Source organism: Eretmochelys imbricata, chromosome 10, assembly GCF_965152235.1.
Source record: "Eretmochelys imbricata isolate rEreImb1 chromosome 10, rEreImb1.hap1, whole genome shotgun sequence".
Classification (NCBI taxonomy): domain Eukaryota; kingdom Metazoa; phylum Chordata; order Testudines; family Cheloniidae; genus Eretmochelys; species Eretmochelys imbricata.
In genome coordinates, this window is record NC_135581.1 from 54,868,652 (window position 1) to 54,887,134 (window position 18,483).

The 18,483-nt window shown below is 41.8% G+C and overlaps 1 protein-coding gene across 1 annotated transcript in view; it reads left to right on the forward strand.

Moving 5' to 3' along the window:
- The first annotated feature begins 1,753 nt into the window (after nt 1-1,753).
- TRPM1 (transient receptor potential cation channel subfamily M member 1) overlaps nt 1,754-18,483 on the forward strand; it is a 142,059-nt gene continuing 125,329 nt past the window's right edge. Inside the window, exon 1 of the mRNA XM_077829323.1 lies at nt 1,754-1,810. Coding sequence (XP_077685449.1) covers nt 1,754-1,810 — 57 coding nt within the window. The remainder of the gene's footprint in view (nt 1,811-18,483) is intronic.

Genomic DNA, 18,483 nt, shown 5'->3' on the forward strand with positions numbered 1-18,483 from the left:
CTGGCCAGAACCTTGTGGTTCAACCACTTTTAGACTATGTCTCTAGGCTGAAGCCAGGCAGGTGGGCATTCCCCAATCAATAGTTCCTCTCAAGAAAGAGATCTTGGAGTCACAGCACAGAGTTTTCTGAAAACTTCAGCTGAATGTGCAGCAGCACTCATAAAGGCTGAGTGTGGTAGGCACTATGAGGAAGGGATAGAAAATAAGACAGAAATTATTGTAATGACTCTAAATTCATGGTTTGCCCACCTTGAGTACTGTGTCCAGTTCTGGTTGCCCATCTCAAAAAGGATATAATAGAACTGGAAAAGGGGACACAAAGGTGATCAAGGGTATGGAACAAATTCCATGTGTGGAGAGACTAAAAAGATTAGGGCTTTTCAGCTTAGCAAAGAGATGACTAAGAGGGGATATGGTAGAGTTCTATAAATGTATGAATGGTGTGGAGAAAACAAGTAAGGAGGTGCTATTTACCTCATCACATAACACACAAACCAGGAATCACTCAGTGAAATTAATAGGCAGCAGGATTAAAACAAACATAAGAAAGTACTACTTCACATAATGCACAGTCATCCTGTGGAAGTTGTTGCTACACCAGTGGTGGTTGTGAAGGCCAAAAGCATAACTGAGTTCAAAAAAGAATTAGATAAATTCATGGAGGATAGGTCTATCAATGACTATTAGCCAAGGTGTCATGACCCTAAACCTCTGACTGCCAGAACCTGGGTGGGAAAGATGGCTAGATCACTCCAATGGCCCTGGTCCATACACTCACTCCAAAGCTCTCGTATGACCACTGTCAGAGACTGGCTATTGGGCTTGATGGACCATTAGTCTGATCCAGAACGGCAGTTCTTAAAGTCCCTTAAGGGAACGAGAGAACATATTTTGGTCATTGTTTGATTTTTTCCCCCCAACCCGCATTTTGTCATCCATTCCCCTCCACTGCTGTGCCCACCCCAGCCCCACAAAACAGCCTTCTTTGATTTAGGTCTATGCAGTCGGACAGAATAATATCAAAGAGGTAAACTGAGTTACATGTACTAATCCCACATTCTCCACAACCTGCTTCTTGACTAACATTACACTTGCTTGTGACCTTGAGGGTTTTGAAAGCTTGTCTGTCTCATGGCTTTCCACCCCTAGATCTGCTGTAGGCAATTTTCCCATCAACAGCCATCCTGAACATTCCACCAGGCTTCTAACCCATAGACTGCTGAGGACCATCTGCTCTTTTCATGTGCCTTTCTGCTGATACCAAAATCATTTCCATCTGACCGCTCCATGCTTTGCATGAATAAAAAACCTTTCGGGCTGCTGCTTCTAAAGTAGATTTACCTTCAATCACCATTTATTAAATCTCCATCCATTAAAAACCATAGCTTGCAGGAGCTGTGTGCATTAAGCCTGATTATAGAGTCTGTAGAGAAGGAGGGAGGGGGACAGCAGTTTGTACCAGTGCATTGCCTTGTTTTTCTGCTTCTCTAGCCTGGCTTGTAACACTTGTAACAGGGTGCAGATCAGAGCAGGACTCTCATGTTCTTGTGCTTTGATTTTGGTTGTACACAGCTGTGTCTTTTCTGAGTTTTAGCTATAATTTGCTGATCATTGGTTTCAGTGAAGACAGCTCAGACTATATGAATACATTTAGAGTTTCCCTTGGTGGCAGGGTGGTAGGTCACACATGGAGGGTAAGGAGCAGGGAACTAAAAAAGGAAGAGGAGGGAAGCTCACAGGTTCCTTAAGGAGGATGAGTGGCTCCTTCAAACGCACTTCACTAAAGGGCTCGGCATCTGGATCTCAAAAGGTAAGTCTGCAGTTATCTGAGGGATGGAGTAGGAGGCAAATGGCTGGAGAAATGTTCTGCTCCCTGCTCAGATTTATTTCAGAGCCTTCACCGCATAAAGGAGATCAGTTCTCTCCGTCCCACTGTATTGTTGTCACTTACGAAGGCAGCAATCATGTTAATTGCATTGATTGCGCCAATGACTATTTTTCTTCCTGTGGAAGTTATTTTTCTCTCCCCCTCCCAAGCTCCCTCCACCCCACCCCCAATCTCTCTCACGCACACACTGTGTTTTAGGCAGCTAAGATGAGGGAAGTTTTTCATGTAAAAGGGTTTGACTCTGATGCTATCAAAAGTGTGAAATAATGTCTTAATGAATATTGATTATTTTGTGTTGATGCTAAATCAATATGCAATTGATGGGGAGACTGATATATTAAAGTGATTTTTATATGATTCACGGGGTCAAAAGCATGCAGATACTATAAGAAATACAATCAATACTTAGATTATTTACGGTGTACAGTGTAGTATGTGAACTGAAGAAAAAACAAGAGCTGGATGAAATGTCCTGGTGATATCTCTAAGTTCAGCTTCTCAGTGTGATTAACTTGCAACTACAGAATGAGCTGTTAGAGTCAGTGGTGAGGGATGATGTGTTTATTTTTTTATGCTTGTAGTATTTTTTAATTCACTTTTTGACTGGATTGGCGAGCTAGTTTGGAGCAAATTTGAAGCAACTCAAACCATGATTTCCCAGGGTTTCTGAACTCAGCTGGAACTTTTCTCAATGGTTGAATCAGTTTAAGTCTTGAAAAATGTCTTTCTCCTTTCCTGTAACCCAGCAGCTTTTCCTTTTAAACCAACTGCTGCTGCCCGCTGAATTTTAAATGCATAGAATTTGGTAAAGGAGTGAAAGTAAGTAAAGTAGTGGGCAGAAGTGGGAGAAAGTGGGTTTGGAGACTTCTTGGAGGAAGGAGATCATCAATACAAATAGTGACAAGGTGGGTGAGGTAATATCATTGTAGGGAGCCAGGGTGGCTTCCCTCCAAACCAGAGGGTAAAGAGCCACTCTCTCGGCCTGAGTGGGTGGGGCCAGACCAAGTTTATGCCAATCCCCGGAAGGGGAGGGGTGGGACAGGAAGTACAAAGAGCGGGGCCTTTTTCCCAGTGAGAGGAGCACCAGGGAGGGAGACAGACACAGGCTGCTCCCTCCAGACCCTGCTCCCGACCCAGAGGAGGCCCTGGGCCAGGAGAAACCTGACCGGGAGGAAGGCCTGTGGCGACCAGGACTGCCAGCCGCTGAGTACCCGGAGGACCTGGAGGGGCCAGGCTGTAACCTGGGCCAGCATGAGCCCGACACAGAGGGAAGGCTGGAGCTGCCAGCAGCTGAATACCCGGACGAGCTGGAGGCACCAGAGAGGCCCGCTTGAGAGACCGGGTAGGAAGTAGCCCAGGGGCAGAACTGCACCGTGTGATGGGTGTATTTGGTCAGTGGGGCGCAGAGGGCTCCCTGCTGACCCAGCGGTGGGACCTTCGCCTCCCGCCACTGTCAGGGCCCTGGGCTGGAACGCAGTGGAGTTGGGCGGGCCTGCGTTCCCCTACCCCGGCCAACCCGCCTTGGGTAGCAGAATCGCGTGCCGCAGACTCAGGCTGGGGCTCCCCGGGGCCCGAAAGGTGTGACGAAGGCCTGCCCGTGAGACCATAGCTCTCCATCGCCCCCTAGGGGCTCGGTGGACTGATTGAAACCTGTCACAATCATTTATTGGATCAAGCTCTGTGTAAGCGTGAAAGTTTGTCTCTTTCACCAAAAGAAGTTGGTCCAATAAAAGATATTGCCTCATCCACCTTGTCACTCTAGTCACATCAACATGGCTACAACTGCACTGCAAGCAATACAGATGGAGGCAGCTAAGTAGGTATGAAAAGTATCCTTGTTCAGAGCCGTCTTTCTGTGTATTGGGTAGTGTATCTTGTAGTCAGTTGTGGATGCTAGACAGGATACTTGGCCTAGGGGAGCCCCACAACAGCAGACTGACTTCTCCTTGCACTTGAAATCAAGGGCCTTGGTTTATGGAATTTTGAGAACCATTAAGGACCATTTAATATTATCTGTATTGTGGTAGGACTTAGGGGCCCCAGCCCCATTTTGTTAGGCACTATAGAAACATGCAACAGGGAAAGAGCTCTTAATGTAAGATGAGATAACAAGTTGGTACAAGAACAAGATGATCCTGATCAGTGTGATCATGATCACACTGCAGTGGCCACAGCATGCCAGCTACCTAATCGTTGTCAAGATTTTTTTGGAGGCATCAGAGCAGAGGGGAGTCTTTGCAGCAGCATTTTGAGTGGCTGTAAGTAGAATAGATCTGAGAGATCTTGTACAGAGAAAAAAACAGGAAATTTTAGACATGATCTGTGTGGATCGAGAAAGAGAGGGCTGAGGTGAAAAACGGTTACAGTCCTGATTACCAGTGAGGATAGGATTGGGCCCTTCAGGGCAGTTGGTACTCAAGTGTGATGCCTCCCAAACACGTCACACTGAGAGAAAACTGAGAGGAATGAAGCCTTCACATCTGGTGATATGTACAAAACTGTAATAGAAGCAGAATAACATGTTATTGTATCTATTGAAACCTAGCAGAACTATCATGGACATTTACCATCCCAAGCATAAAAATCTACATGCCAGGCCTTGCCATTATAATTGCCTATTATTTGTGTATAATAGTGCATGAGTTGGGATCAGAGCCTCATTATGCTATGCACTGTGGATACACAGAGTTAATGGTGAGGAGAATTTTTGGTAGACTGATAAAGTTGAGGGTATTTGCTGACTAATATGGTATCATAGTGGGAAAGGAAAAAAGTGAATAAAAAAAGTAAATTTTTCCCCTTTGCAATTTCATTTTCTATGCTGATGCTCTTTAACCTTGTAAAATTGGTAAGGGAAATCCACAATAAACATCCACTGTTTAGCAAATGTGTTTTACCACAGGTGCATTCAACATTTTTTTTAAAAGTCCTTGAGCTCATCTCACGATTACAAAACATATAATTTAATTTCCCATTACTAAAAGCTCAAACTGAAATACCTAGATGAAAATAGCTTCTGCTGACCATGTTTATCATAGGCGTTAGGTTAAGCCAATCAAGGATAGAGGGGAAAATACATTGTGATTTTTTCGTAACAAAGTTGAACTTGCAATTGCAATGCTACAGTTATAATACTCTAAGAAGCACTGTGAATTTTAGGATTTCAGATTTTTCATTGAATTTCTTTGTACTCTCTTTTAATATTTATTGTAGGCAAGTTATGACTTATCTTTCAAGAGAGAGAATCACTTATCAGTGTTTGCTAAAATTTTCCTTGATCTATATGAAAGCATGACTTATGCAGATGGTGTTGAACCTGCCAAGAGAGGCTCAAATGGGTTTAGCTGATTAATTGAGGCAGATGAAACATTATTCCAATAGCATACAAGGGAGGTGGAAGTGGCTTAGAGACAAGAGATCTGAGATATGGGATGAAATGTCCTGAGGTAGGAACTCTAGGTGAGGCTACAGCTGGGGAAAAACTGAAACCAGGAAGGGGTTAAATTTAACTCTGGTGTGGATTTAAAACTAATCTCAGATTTTGGTCCTAGGTAGGAGTTTTTTTTAATTGGGATTTAGTTGTTTCAGCCTGAGGTTGGAAATCACAGCTATGAAATGACATAACTTTTGTGAAGTGGTTGAAGGATATATAGATTTATAAGGAATATTTCACCTGCCACTGTGAGCTCTTAGGGGCAGGGACTGTCTTTTTTTTTCAGTGTTTGTACAGTGGCTAGCACAATGGGGTCCTGGTCCATGCCTGGGATCTTCAGTGTTACCGCAATACACGTAAATAAAAATAGTAATAGGAAAATGCCCAGCAGCTCTGCTCAACAAGTTAGGACAGAAAGTGAAGAGGACTTCTGTGGAATAATATCCATACAATAACTCTTTACTTTTACCACTGTGGCAGAACTTGTCCCAACTTCTTATATTCAAAGGGCCAGATTTTGATACCCTTATTCATGAAAAGCACTGTCTTACTCCACAAGTGGTTCCCCTGAAGATACTACTCAATGTGAATAAGGGCACCATAATCTACCCCAAAAGTAAATATCCTGGGTGTGGCTTAAGAATGGCAGTGCCTCAGCAAAGGAATACTTGTTTTGTTGTGTTGGATGAATTTACTGTACTTAAGTGTTAAAATTTCCAAAATTATCCTATGAGGAAACATCTTGTCTGGATATACAGCAGTTTGCATGTAACTCCCATTAACGCAATTATGCTAGTAAATTCCAGTGCCATGTGTTGACACTATACAGTGCACTTATCTATACATCCCATTCCCACTGACTTGTTCTAAAAATATTTCAAATGTACTGAACATGATCCAGTTCCCCTGGCTCTTGGGATATAATTATATTACTGAAACTCTGCTTCTTTCCTTCTCTCCGCATATTCTTTTCTATTCACCTCTAATTTTGAAACCTCATTATCTCCATGTCTGTGAACATGGTCAATACTTCTAAATAGGGATGTATCCAACACAAGCTTTTGGAAATTGGATTTCCACTGAGTAGGGTTGCTAGCAATGCTTTAGTGGCTCATACCTCACATCTCTGCCCTGTTACTAGGTATCAAATTGTGAAGGCCATCAGATCATTTACAAAAAATGTGTACAATAAAACCGTGGTTGAGATATAGTCTTAAGATATCTGTCTAAATCCCCTAGACTGCTTTGAAAATCAAAACTCAAACTTCTATTGGAGGTAACACATCTAATTTTTATTTTAACAGCATAAGCCAAAACAGTGATTTATATAGGTAATTCCCAGAGAGTAAAAAGATACAAAGATTTCTTGAAGCTGCAGACCAACATGAATATTTGAACTATCATAGGCATATCTCATGAACATGAACTATCATAGGCATAATCTTTGTCAGGAGATGTTACAGGTGATTTGGTGGTGTTTTTAAAAATATTTATTGAGGCTGAGAGAAAAAGGATGAGGTAGAAGCTGGCCGATGGAAATGGAACAGCGATAATCTGGCAGAAGAGACCTCGGCTGAAAGGAGAGGATCATTTAAAGAGTGGTAGTGATCAGACAAGCCCTTTATAATATAGAACCTTGTAAATTCCATGTATAGCTGCTCTCCAAAATGTTCCATCTTCCCTGTCATATCGGCCCAGTTAGCAGAAAAATACACTACATTTATTTGCACTACCCTCCACAGGCACACAGCTAAAACAGCTACAAAAGAGAGAAACTTCTTAGGCCAAGTTCTGCCCTGGTGTAAGCCAGCATAACACCACTAAAGCCATGAGTTACTTCTGCTTATGCTAGGGCTGAATTTGGCCTATCCTGCTTGTTTCATCCACAAACTTGCAAGCTACAAACTCAATCAGATCTTCTGCTGGTGTAAATTGTCATAGCTCCGTTAACTTCGGTTGAGTTGTGACCATTTTTACTAGCTGAGAATCTGCCCCATGAGTCTCACACTTTTGTTATTGATAATTACGAAAGAAGCTGAAAGATATTCAGATAACAGTTCAAGCTTAAAGTGCTGGTAGTGAGAACATTCTCATTTTGAATCATAACGTAAACAAATTCAACATGTATGTTGTTAATGAAAAGTAAATATAGATCTGAGGGATCGTTTTGTAGTTACTTTTCTGTAACTACTGTCTAAGAACCCAAAATAAACTTTTGAGGTATATCCTCAGCACTGCATGTAACATGGTATTGAAATGTGTCTTGCCATAGCAATGCAATTTCGCGAAGCAACATCAAGTTGCATTAGTCAGAAGAGGTATCACGTGGTACTTCTGGAAAGGAGGAAAAATAAGCATGTTAAAGTGTGGGTGTGGCTTACTGAGCACAGGAAACATTGATGGTAAGGGTGTTCCGTTCTTTTTAAACCCTAGTACTCTGACTAGATTCTCAGGCAAATTAAAGACAAAGGTCAGTCTGCAAATGTTTGCATATGAGGGTCAGAAAAAATATTTTTAAAAATACATGATCAAATGTGATTACCCATGGGCAATTTACCATGAGATGAAGATCTCTCATGGTCACCATGAAAAGGGCAGCATTTACCATGATCCCATCACACTTGAGGGTGACCACAATGCTGTATATAATGGAGACATCTTTTCATCTTCACTTAATTTGGAAAACTGGATGTGAAGCAACAGAAGCAATTCACTTTAGCCTTAATCCTGCAAGGTCCTGGGCACTCTGCCTGATCCAGTAAAGCACATAACCACGTGCTAAACTTCAAGCATGTTGTTAGTTCCTCTGGAGCCCTCAGCAAACAAACAATATAGCTGGATTCTAGGCATAAGATAAGATCACTAGCTGCAGATGCCAAAATTGAAGCCAAATGGACAAAATAATTAAAAAATTAGGATTAATTTCTCTGATCTACTCCATTTTCATTCCTCTGCCTCCTCTCATTCTGCCTTTATTTTCATACACTTTGCATAATCTCTCTCCAGTTTAGTAATTCTCCAAAATTGTTGGAAGTTTTCTGAATTGTGATTAAATTCACACCACGATTATTTTGCTGCAAGATAACATTGGTACCTTTATACTTTTCTTAACTGTTGTGTTTAGTTGCTTGATGTTACCCTCAGAAGGTAAAAACTCAGAGTATGAATTATTTTCTAAGGCATAATTTAGAACTTCAGTGGGAATTCATTTTATTCTAGGCATGTTGACCTGGGGATCCAGAGAGTTTTAATTCTTCCCTTTTGGAATATTTTGTTACATACAAGAGACAATATGGATCAGATTCCAGAAGATCTCAGCACCCAATGGCTATGAAAGTCACAAAGGGAGCTGCTTGGTCCTGAGTGCATATGAAAAGCTGGCCACTTGTTTAGGTGGCTAAATGGGAACTGAGCTCTTAGGAAAATTTGGCCTCAATTGCAGTTGTTGAGAACTTGAAGATCAGGTCCCACACTCTTTGGAAAAATCTAGCCCCACACTTTTCTATATGCAAAGAATAAAATGTGTACAAAGGTGGGATTTTTCAAAAGCACCTAAGTTACTTAGGAGCACAAGTGCCACTGGATTTTGGACCTTGTGCTTATGTTAATTAGACGATTTCAAAATTCTACCATTAGTTAAGATAGGTTCATTTAGATTAAGAAAAACCACACATAGAAAGGTTTCAGAGTAACAGCCGTGTTAGTCTGTATTCGCAAAAAGAAAAGGAGTACTTGTGGCACCTTAGAGACTAACCAATTTATTTGAGCATAAGCTTTCGTGAGCTACAGCTCACTTCATCGGATGCATACTGTGGAAAATACAGAAGATGTTTTTATACACACATGAATACACATGAATATACAAGTCAAAATAAAATAGGAGGGGATCAGTACTTCCTCTCGCTGGGAACAAATTACAGGTTTAAACCAGGGAAACGAGAGTTTAGATAAGGAAATGTCTTTGGGTCCCCTTGCAAATAAATCACTGGTTTGGCCTAGCTCTCTGGCTGATGAATCTTGCCCATATGCTCAGGGTTTAGCTGATCGCCATATTTGGGGTCGGGAAGGAATTTTCCTCCAGGGCAGATTGGAAGAGGCCCTGGAGGTTTTTCGCCTTCCTCTATAGCCTGGGGCACGGGTCACTTGCTGGAGGATTCTCTGCTCCTTGAAGTGTTTAAACCATGATTTGAGGACTTCAATAGCACAGACATAGGTGAGAGGTTTATTGCAGGAGGGGGTGGGTGAAATTCTGTGGCCTGCGTTGTGCAGGGGTCAGACTAGATGATCATAATGGTCCCTTCTGATCTAAATATCTATGAATCTGTGGTACATTTATTAACGTTTTAAAATTGCCTACTGAAAGATCAGTTAAAGGAGCTTAATTGCACTTGGTAATTTTCAATTACGTAAGTTTTCAGTGCTTGCTTTTAGTTCTATTAAAAATGGCACAGAAAGAGATTGGGAAAAAATAATATATCCAGTGAATTCAGCCTCTGTTTTTGCTGATGAACTATCTGTGAGTGGATTGTGATTTCCTCAAATGTAATCATTATTTGATTATTTTAAAAGATTAACTCTGTAGGTTTATTGGGAGCAGTTCTCAGTGACTGCCTGGTATTAGAGTTGTGTTACTTAGTTATGATGGATCAGATAAGTCATCAGATAAGTCACTGTATAAGCATTTTGTCACAGATACTCACACTTGTACACTTAAAATTCAGTTTCTATAAATACTCCTGGTTCTGACTTTGAAATTCTCTTCTCACAAATATTTGGGTCAATTACCTCAATAACTTGAAGGCTCATCCACTGCCTTGTGCTGCACAGGTTTTCAGTGGTGAGAATGGGAAGATGACCTGGGGATAATCTTCCTTTCTCCCCCGCACACAAGTACAGCAAGGTAGGATCTATATATTGCGTAGTGTTCAGGAAATATTAGGGGGCTCGTTGAGCTTCCACACCAGCTGGCCTTCCATGGTCCCAAAAGGGTGTGGTCGGAACCCCAGACTACAACTAGTTTGTGAGATCCTGTCTGGAGAATAAACTACCCAGGGTAACAGGCTGCTCCTTTTCAAAGGAACAGTAAACTCTGCCTACCATCATGTGGCCCCAGCTCTAAGCCACCAGGAAGTAAAAAGTATGGCTCGCACCCCTTTGCTCCCATTCTCCTGCATCTCTGGGAAGATTTGCCTATGTAGGAAGTTGATCAATTAATCTCACCAGCAAAGTCACATACTGTAGCTGGATTTTAAAAGGGACTAATTGATGTTTTGGCCAAGAACATCATTTGAAGTTCTAATACTTTGCAGAGAGGATTATACCGAATCATTTAATTGGGTGCTTGTTTGTCTAGGCATTGGATCAATTTAACAGTTAAATTTAGTATTTAATGTCCTTCAATTTTGTATGTTCAAAGAAATTAGACAAGTGTTTTAGAAGTCCGGTAAATATCAGTTCATGCTGCAAGGTACCAGCTGATCACAGTAGGAACTGAAAAAGAATGTTTTAAGGTAGCATTGCGCAGTTGGCCAGGTGAATTATGCTGCAAGACTGCTTTCCTCTGAAGCACAGGCTGCTGCCAGAGACAGAATGCCAAATTTGATGGACTATTAATCCAGTCTGGAGTGTCAAATCTAATGTCCCTAATATGACACTCCTTGGTGCATTGTGTGTACAATAAATGCCCTCTGAAATGGAAATAATTTAAGATACCACTTCAAGTGTTACCCTGTGTGCTTAAAGACTGTTTGAGAGAGAGATTGGAATAGTGTTTTTTCTGGGCTATCACCAGGTTCCCCTGGGCCTACCAGATTGCTTCAGTCCCATGATCTAAAAGTCAGCAGATTGTGGAAATTCTATAGTACATTGTGTGGACATACTGCAAGTAATATATACCCAGCATGAAGATGACAGGTTACCAGAAAGGGACAAACAGTTTATGGCTGAAGATATGATGTGTCAGAATGGGATCTGAGTCAATATTTTGTAAATTTTATAGCTGTAACCCCTTCACTTTTCTCTAACCTCAACCTTCCCCATAGATTATTGTTCACATATAACATGTGGTACCAGGACTTTCTATGAATGAGACATTTTGGGTGTTGCTGAAAGCTGTAAAAATTAACATTCTTCAGTATGTCAGAGCCCCAGGTTTGGCAAATGTAGAGTTGCCATGGGCTTGGAATAAGGAACATTTGGGCGAATCGATACATCTGGGAATAATACTATAGGAGGTCAGCAATTTACAGTGAATGCAGGCTGTTTAGAGGTACAAATAGCAGTACAATAAGCTGCAAGTTTTCCTGTACATTTAGCCATCTGTGTGGAACTTAATTCATACATTTATCTAGCAGCTTGCATCCCAAGGGGTCCTATTTCTCTTTTAAAAATTAAACTGATACACAAATGATACATACAGAGGGATTACTTCATACAACACTGAAATGCAGTAATCTTAATACTTCACAGCATTCATAGGCAGGAGTTTAGGACAGGAAGTAGAGAATATTTTTTCCAGTTGCAATTTCAGGGCCAGTTTAGGTGGGCAGAATTTTGGTAAGTAGAATTACAGAGTTGACACTCCTCCTTATTTTACCAATGTCATTGAAAGGTGAACTGTTTTTTGAAACAGGTAAACTTGTGGTTTTGGTAACAGAAACATTGTAGCCATGCTGTAAGGGTGTGCAGTGGTGCAAGCAAGCAATGATCATAATACTGCTTGTTCAGAAAACCATCCTCTTTAATGACCAAAAGTGATTGGGATCTTCACCATTTAGGAATATTAATCCTTAAACTGAACCTAAAAACTGTTCAGCCAACCAGCATGGTGGCTCATGATGATGAAAGCACTAGTGGCTTTGCAGACAATGAGATTACTAAAGCGCCTATGTACAAGCAGTTACCACTCAGACATTTAAGAGGAAAAATTACTTCCTTAGAACTCATGACAGAGCAATTGCTTTCATTAGAAATATATCTGAATTGATAGTTAAAGCCCATATGCCATTCTCAGTGGTGGAAAATATTTCGTTTCTAAACCATCCTTTGGTGTGCTTACATTCCTACCTCCTGTCAAGTTGACAGCTAGGTCTCCCAGGATTTTGCAGTGAAGATACCATGGGTTTGAGTTATCCTTGAGAGTAAGTCTTCCTGTGTGTTTGTGCAGCTCTTAAAACAGTGACTTCCCAAACCTGGCTCAGGGGCCACTGGATGTTACTTTAATATAATTATTAAATAATATCCTCTTCAAATAATACAAACGTTGGCTGTACCCTTGAGTAGAATATATACATAAAAAGCTTTCAACTTTAAGTGACAGAATCTGTTTGTAAAGTGTGAAATAATGTTGCTTGTTTTCAACTATTTGGCCAAATTCTGGCCTGCTGCATGCATGCGCTCAGAGCCAGTGTAGCATAAATGTGCATTTATAGTCTTGCTAGCTGTGGCCCCAGCACAGCTCCACAGAAATTCCTTCTCTGATTTGGAACAACCTTGCCATTGATGCATGGTTCACAAACCATGCTTCCAACTCTGATGTCTCTGGCCTACAAATCCCTCCTCATGGCTCCTATCATTTAGGGTGTGCAAACCAACTTGACTCTCGTGATTCTGGGTGGAGACAAAATCGGGGCAGAACGCTTTGAGTGCACTCTCCCTTTGATGCATGTGGTTTTATAGAAGGGTCGTCCCAGAATTTGACATGTGGAGTAGCTAGATGACAAACAATGGCCATGAATACAGCAAAAAAATATTTTGCAATATAAATGTTAACAAATTTTCATCTGTTGTTGTCTTAGAAAATGCTTATGGGACTGGAGGAGACTTACAGCACAAGTCTGTGACACGTTTTCAGAAGAGACCCTCCCATATCTCTCCAAGTTTTTAAAAAATAGTTCAAATGTTTGCTTGATAGCAGTATTTTGCTCACAAATGGTTAATGTCTCATATCCTAATACAAGCTTAGCTGATGATCTTGCAATTAAGTATTGACTGGGGGACTTACTGCTCTCCATTGTTCAAACTATGACTAAATAGCAATTAACCATCATTGTAATTAGGAATAGATTACTTCAAATGCTTTCTAATTTCAAGTTCCACACCGGCATGATTTGCCTCAGGCAATGAGGATTCCTGTCATTTAGGCAGGTTTAGTGACTCGGTGAAAATTTCAGATGCTTGGGGTGTGATAGAATGGTGAGAGTAAACTGACACAGAGCTATCCACTTAAAAGAAGCCATGTGGGCTAATAGGGCACTAAATTGGAAGACAGGAGTCGATGGTTTTATACCCAACTCTGCCATTGACCTGCTATGTGACCTTAGGCAAGTTACCTTCCCTCTCTGTGCTTCCGTTTCCCCTCATGCCCTTCGCCCGCCTTGTCTATTTAGATTGGAAGTTCTTTGAAGCAAGGATTGTCTCTTACTGTTTTTGTGCAGCACCAACAAAATGGGGCCCCAGTCTTGGTTGGGGCCTACAGGTGCTACTGTAATACTAATGATCCAGAAAAGTCAGTACAGCAGCTTGATAATGGTTCTGTACAGTCACACGCTTATTTATGTAATGTCCTGGCTCAGTAGTCTAATCTCACCCCCCAGTCTAGAACAAGCATATTTACATTGTGTCACAGATCCTGGCAAGTGCCCCCTTGTGTCAGTCACTAGGACTTCTGTGAGGGGAGTCCCAGCCTCTGTGTCCCTGGACCTCCCAGGGAGTTTTGGCCCCTGGAGACAGCCTGAATGGAGTCCAGCCACTGTCCCAAACTCCGGGTCTCTTGGCACACACTCAGGGTGCAGATCTGCTGTCTAGCACCTCATTCTGAGAGCAGGAACCCACTTTCCAGCTCCCTAGCCCTGGGCACAACGATGACCCTTCAGACTCCCTGGTACTTAAACATACCCAAAAGATTAACTCTCTCAGGGTCATGCAGCAGTTGTGAAGCAGTTAACACACAGAGAGACACTTTGCTCAGAGTTTCTAACAAATTTATCCTTTTTACTTTATACTTAATCATACAAAGCACAGGAGAGTACAGAGCATACAAAACAAACACCACACACATGTCACAGACCTCAGGGTGTCCAGAAAGACAAGCAAGGTGTCCCATGCCTTATGCAGACTGTTACCTGCAGAGTGATGGTCTCTCTCTCTCATGGAGTCTTTACGCAGCTTCTGTGACCTTGCTCTCCCGTCCCACACTTTATCTTCCAGTCTTCCCCACATCACAGCCCGCCTTCCTGTGTGTTCCCTCATTTAAACTCCTGGTCACTTTTATTCTGTTTTGGGCAACTTTCCACTGCTCCTGCCTTCCCTGCTCCCTTCAGAGGAGTCGGCTAAATGGGTATTCTAAGGATACAGCTCACCCATTTTTCCCAGGTGTCTGCAACTGAATCAAGTCATTGAATCCTAAGCACACCCATGTATCTGCCTGCTGGTGTGTAGCTGTGACAGGACCTGTCAGCAATGGTGGAGCGACATACCTATAGGAATTCATGAGAGCAGTTTTTCATAATACAACTTCAAAATATCAACCAGACTTTGAGCTGTACAGACATGGCCCCAATCACCGCTGGGGGAATGAGCTGGCTACTTATCCTACCAAAACTCATCTGATCAAAGGTGACACCTCTCCATTTCTCCAGAAGATTGTTTTAATATTCTTCTGATCAGACGTCATTCTTCCAGGTCTCTATGTACCCAGACTGAGATTCAGGAATGATCTTACACACACACACTAGCTGGGTTTCCCAAATGGTGGTATGCTCTAGGATTGGGGGGGCTGTAGTGAGATGCAAGAATGGGGAAGACTTTGTTGTCCCTTTATAGAAGAAATGGAAGCTAAGCTGATCACCTTGCTCTCCAGAGGATTTGAGTGGAACAAGGCCTACATACCAGTCTGCTAGCAAACAAGCAGTAGAAGAAACCAGACATTCAGCTATTTCCTAACCATGCCAAAGAAGAAGGGGAATAGTAGTTTATTGGGCCTCCTCTAGCAACAACTTAAGTAAAGGGGGAACCTAGAGACCTAGAACCTAGAGAAGGTTTGTTGTTGCAATTTGGGGACTAATCGGTGCTCTTAGTTACATCAATTGCAACCATATTAAAGTCAGCTATATTGCATGGTCCAGGGCGCATTTAATCCTGCCTCGAGGTGTTTGCCAATTTGTCAGGAAAATAGAATAACTAATTTCCTTAATTGTCTAAGACATTATTGGTGAGAAGTCAATTACCCAAGAATATATGAATTCTTCCACAGCTAAAGCCACTTGCTAAAGTATATTGAATAGACAACTGAGTGCAAATGAAAATGGCTAATGTAAATACATTCATATTATTCTAGAATGAAGATTCAGTTCAGCTGCCTAGAGCTCTGCAGCAGTCTTCACAGCTGGGTTTCATAAGATTATAGAGGCTATGCAAAACACTGAATGGAAGGACTCTACAAAAATAGATCCATATCTATTGTGAAAATGGATAAATGGCTAACTCTCCTAGGCCATGTCTACATTACCCGTCAGATCGGCGGGTAGTGATCTTTCTATCAGAGATCAATTTATCACATCTAGTGTAGACGCGATAAATTGATCCCCGATCGCTCTGCTGTCAACTCCGGAACTCCACTAGGGCGAGAGGCGGAAGCGGAGTCGACGGGGGAGCGGCGGCCACTGACGCTGACTTCAGCTACACTGTTCTCATAGCTGACGTTGCGATTAGATCAATTTCCTCCCCCCCCACCCATGGTGTAGACCAGGCCTTATATGACAGTAAAAATGGCTGCTACTTCTGGTGTGTTGTCCTTTATGGCTTCTGAGCTAGTTGTGGAAAAATAACTGCCCAGTAAATAAATTAATATTAACTTGAGCATCAATTAACCAGAAGATTGCAACAGAGACAGGCTCAGGCCCAAGTTATAGTTCATGTTGTAGATAACATTTCTTCCCTTGTCTGTGAGACTATAACTGGCAGATGGTCCTAAAAATTTATACAGGTATATTGTTGTCACCGCCACATATATCACAAAGCTAGGTCATTCCTATTTCAGAGTGATACAATTGTTGTTGACCATAAAGTACTTCTATATTTTACAACAGCTATACCATTAACAAAATCTGTAGGGTGCCTGATGTAGCTGTCAGTCAGGCTTTCCCCTGACATCCCAAGTAGGAATACTTGGGTTTTTTTGCACTGTGCTTGGAAATTTTACAGTTTCGGATTAACAGAACATTAATGAGGTTCTGCATTGTAACTGTTGTATTAAAATAGCTCAAAGATTGGCAACCAGAGCTAGGGAGAAGTGGGGAATGACAGCAAGGTGACAAGAAAAAAGAAGTGAGGTAATGGGCTGGAAGAAGGAGTGGTAAAGGGAGAATAATAGGGAAGGAGAAAGAAATGGGAAAGGAGAAGGGAGGCCCAGGACAGGGAGTGCGGGTAGATGCTTGCTCTCAAAACTAAGCCCCAGCCAGAACAAACATTACAATTGGAAAGGTCATGCTTGCTGGATTTCAGATATTTTGTTTTTAGCTTTTCACTTTAAAACAGTTCTGATCTAAGCTGTGGGTGTGTGCTACTGCAGCCAGTACCCTGACTGAATCTTCTCTGAGAAAAATAGTCAGCTCTTCATTTTCTTTTTTGTCCTATTCCATGAGAATGACATTGCAGTAGGGGAATGTGATTGTGTGCCATCACGCAGCTGTGGAGTATGTGGGCTACTTTCTGAACCGGCCAGACAGTCTCAGAGGCATAAGAAGGCAGACTGTTCAGGGGCCTCTGGAAATAATGCATTCAGCTTCACTCCTTACTGCTGGTTCAAAACGCATCTTGGATCTGGCCCCACCACAGACACAAGGAGCATCAGCAGGAATTAATCAGGTGTCCCACCTAGCACTACATCAGTGCTGGACTTTAGAGGTGTGGAGGGAGGAAAGCTTTCTGTATCCCAGCACTGCCAATGCTCACCACACAATATCTGATGGAACGTATGTCTGTGCTTGTGTGTAAGCATGTGGCATGAGGGGAGCTGATATTCTCAGACATGAGGCATTTAGGATAAGCAATGCTGGGGCCACAGAATTCTCTTAGCTTTACCCTGCAAAGTCATCATGAATGCCATAATGCAGAACTCCACAGACTTTGGCTGGAATGATATTATTTGTAATCTGTTGATACCGTTGTTCACTACTGACAAACAAAATTGCATCTAATTCTTAGAAAAGTACACAGGGCCATATTCTGCTCTCAGTTACACCCAGAGCAAAAACCCCTGGAGTCAATGGGAGTGGTACATGTACCTCCAAGGGCAGGATTTTACCTACATTAAATAAATGAAAGAGCAGTTCACAATGTTACATTTTAATGTAAAGCTATAAAATCAGTCATTCCTTTTCTCCAATAAATTAAACTGACACAGCAGAGAGTTGCCCTGTTTTCATGATCTCTCAGGATCATTCATTATCTCTATGAAAGTGGCTCAGAATAGAATACAGAAAACTGGAGGAGTGATTTACATGCTCTCCTGAGAGGCAAGCAGGGAAGATGAGCCCAGTTTTAGCCTACAAGGCAATGAGCTAGAAGACTGCAAACATTTAACACGCACAAGGAGAGAAGCAAGACACCAGAAAATAGGCATTAGTTTGAATTATCTATTTTGTATAACAAGCTAGGGATCAGACCCCAATAAACGTGCTTTGCATGAGTGAACAGTAGCACAGACACACAATAGGAAAATACATATAGAAAAATTAAAATATTGTCTACAAAGGCAAATCTGTTTAGAGCTTTCTCATAGATACTGAAGTAAGTATTAACTCTCAGTTTGATAGGACTCGTTTTGTTTCTACTGCCTGATAGGCCCTTCCCTCCAATTACAATATATTGCATATTGTTATGCTCCATCCCAATGCTAAACAGTTTGATTTTGCTTCAGAAGCTCAGTCACAAAATCAGACAAGAATTTGATGCGGAAGGCAAGAGGAAGCTGGTGATAGATATTCAAAGAGAGAAATGTAGCGGTCAGAGCAGTCAGAGATTCGTTTAGTGATCTCAGAAGAAGTTGCTGAGGAATTATGATGTTTAATAAGGAGCTGGGTGTCCATATCTAACCTGGAACACAGCTAAGGCAACCCCCTAAGATGCTAGCAGTGGAGAGTGGGGGCCTGGGAAAGCCAGT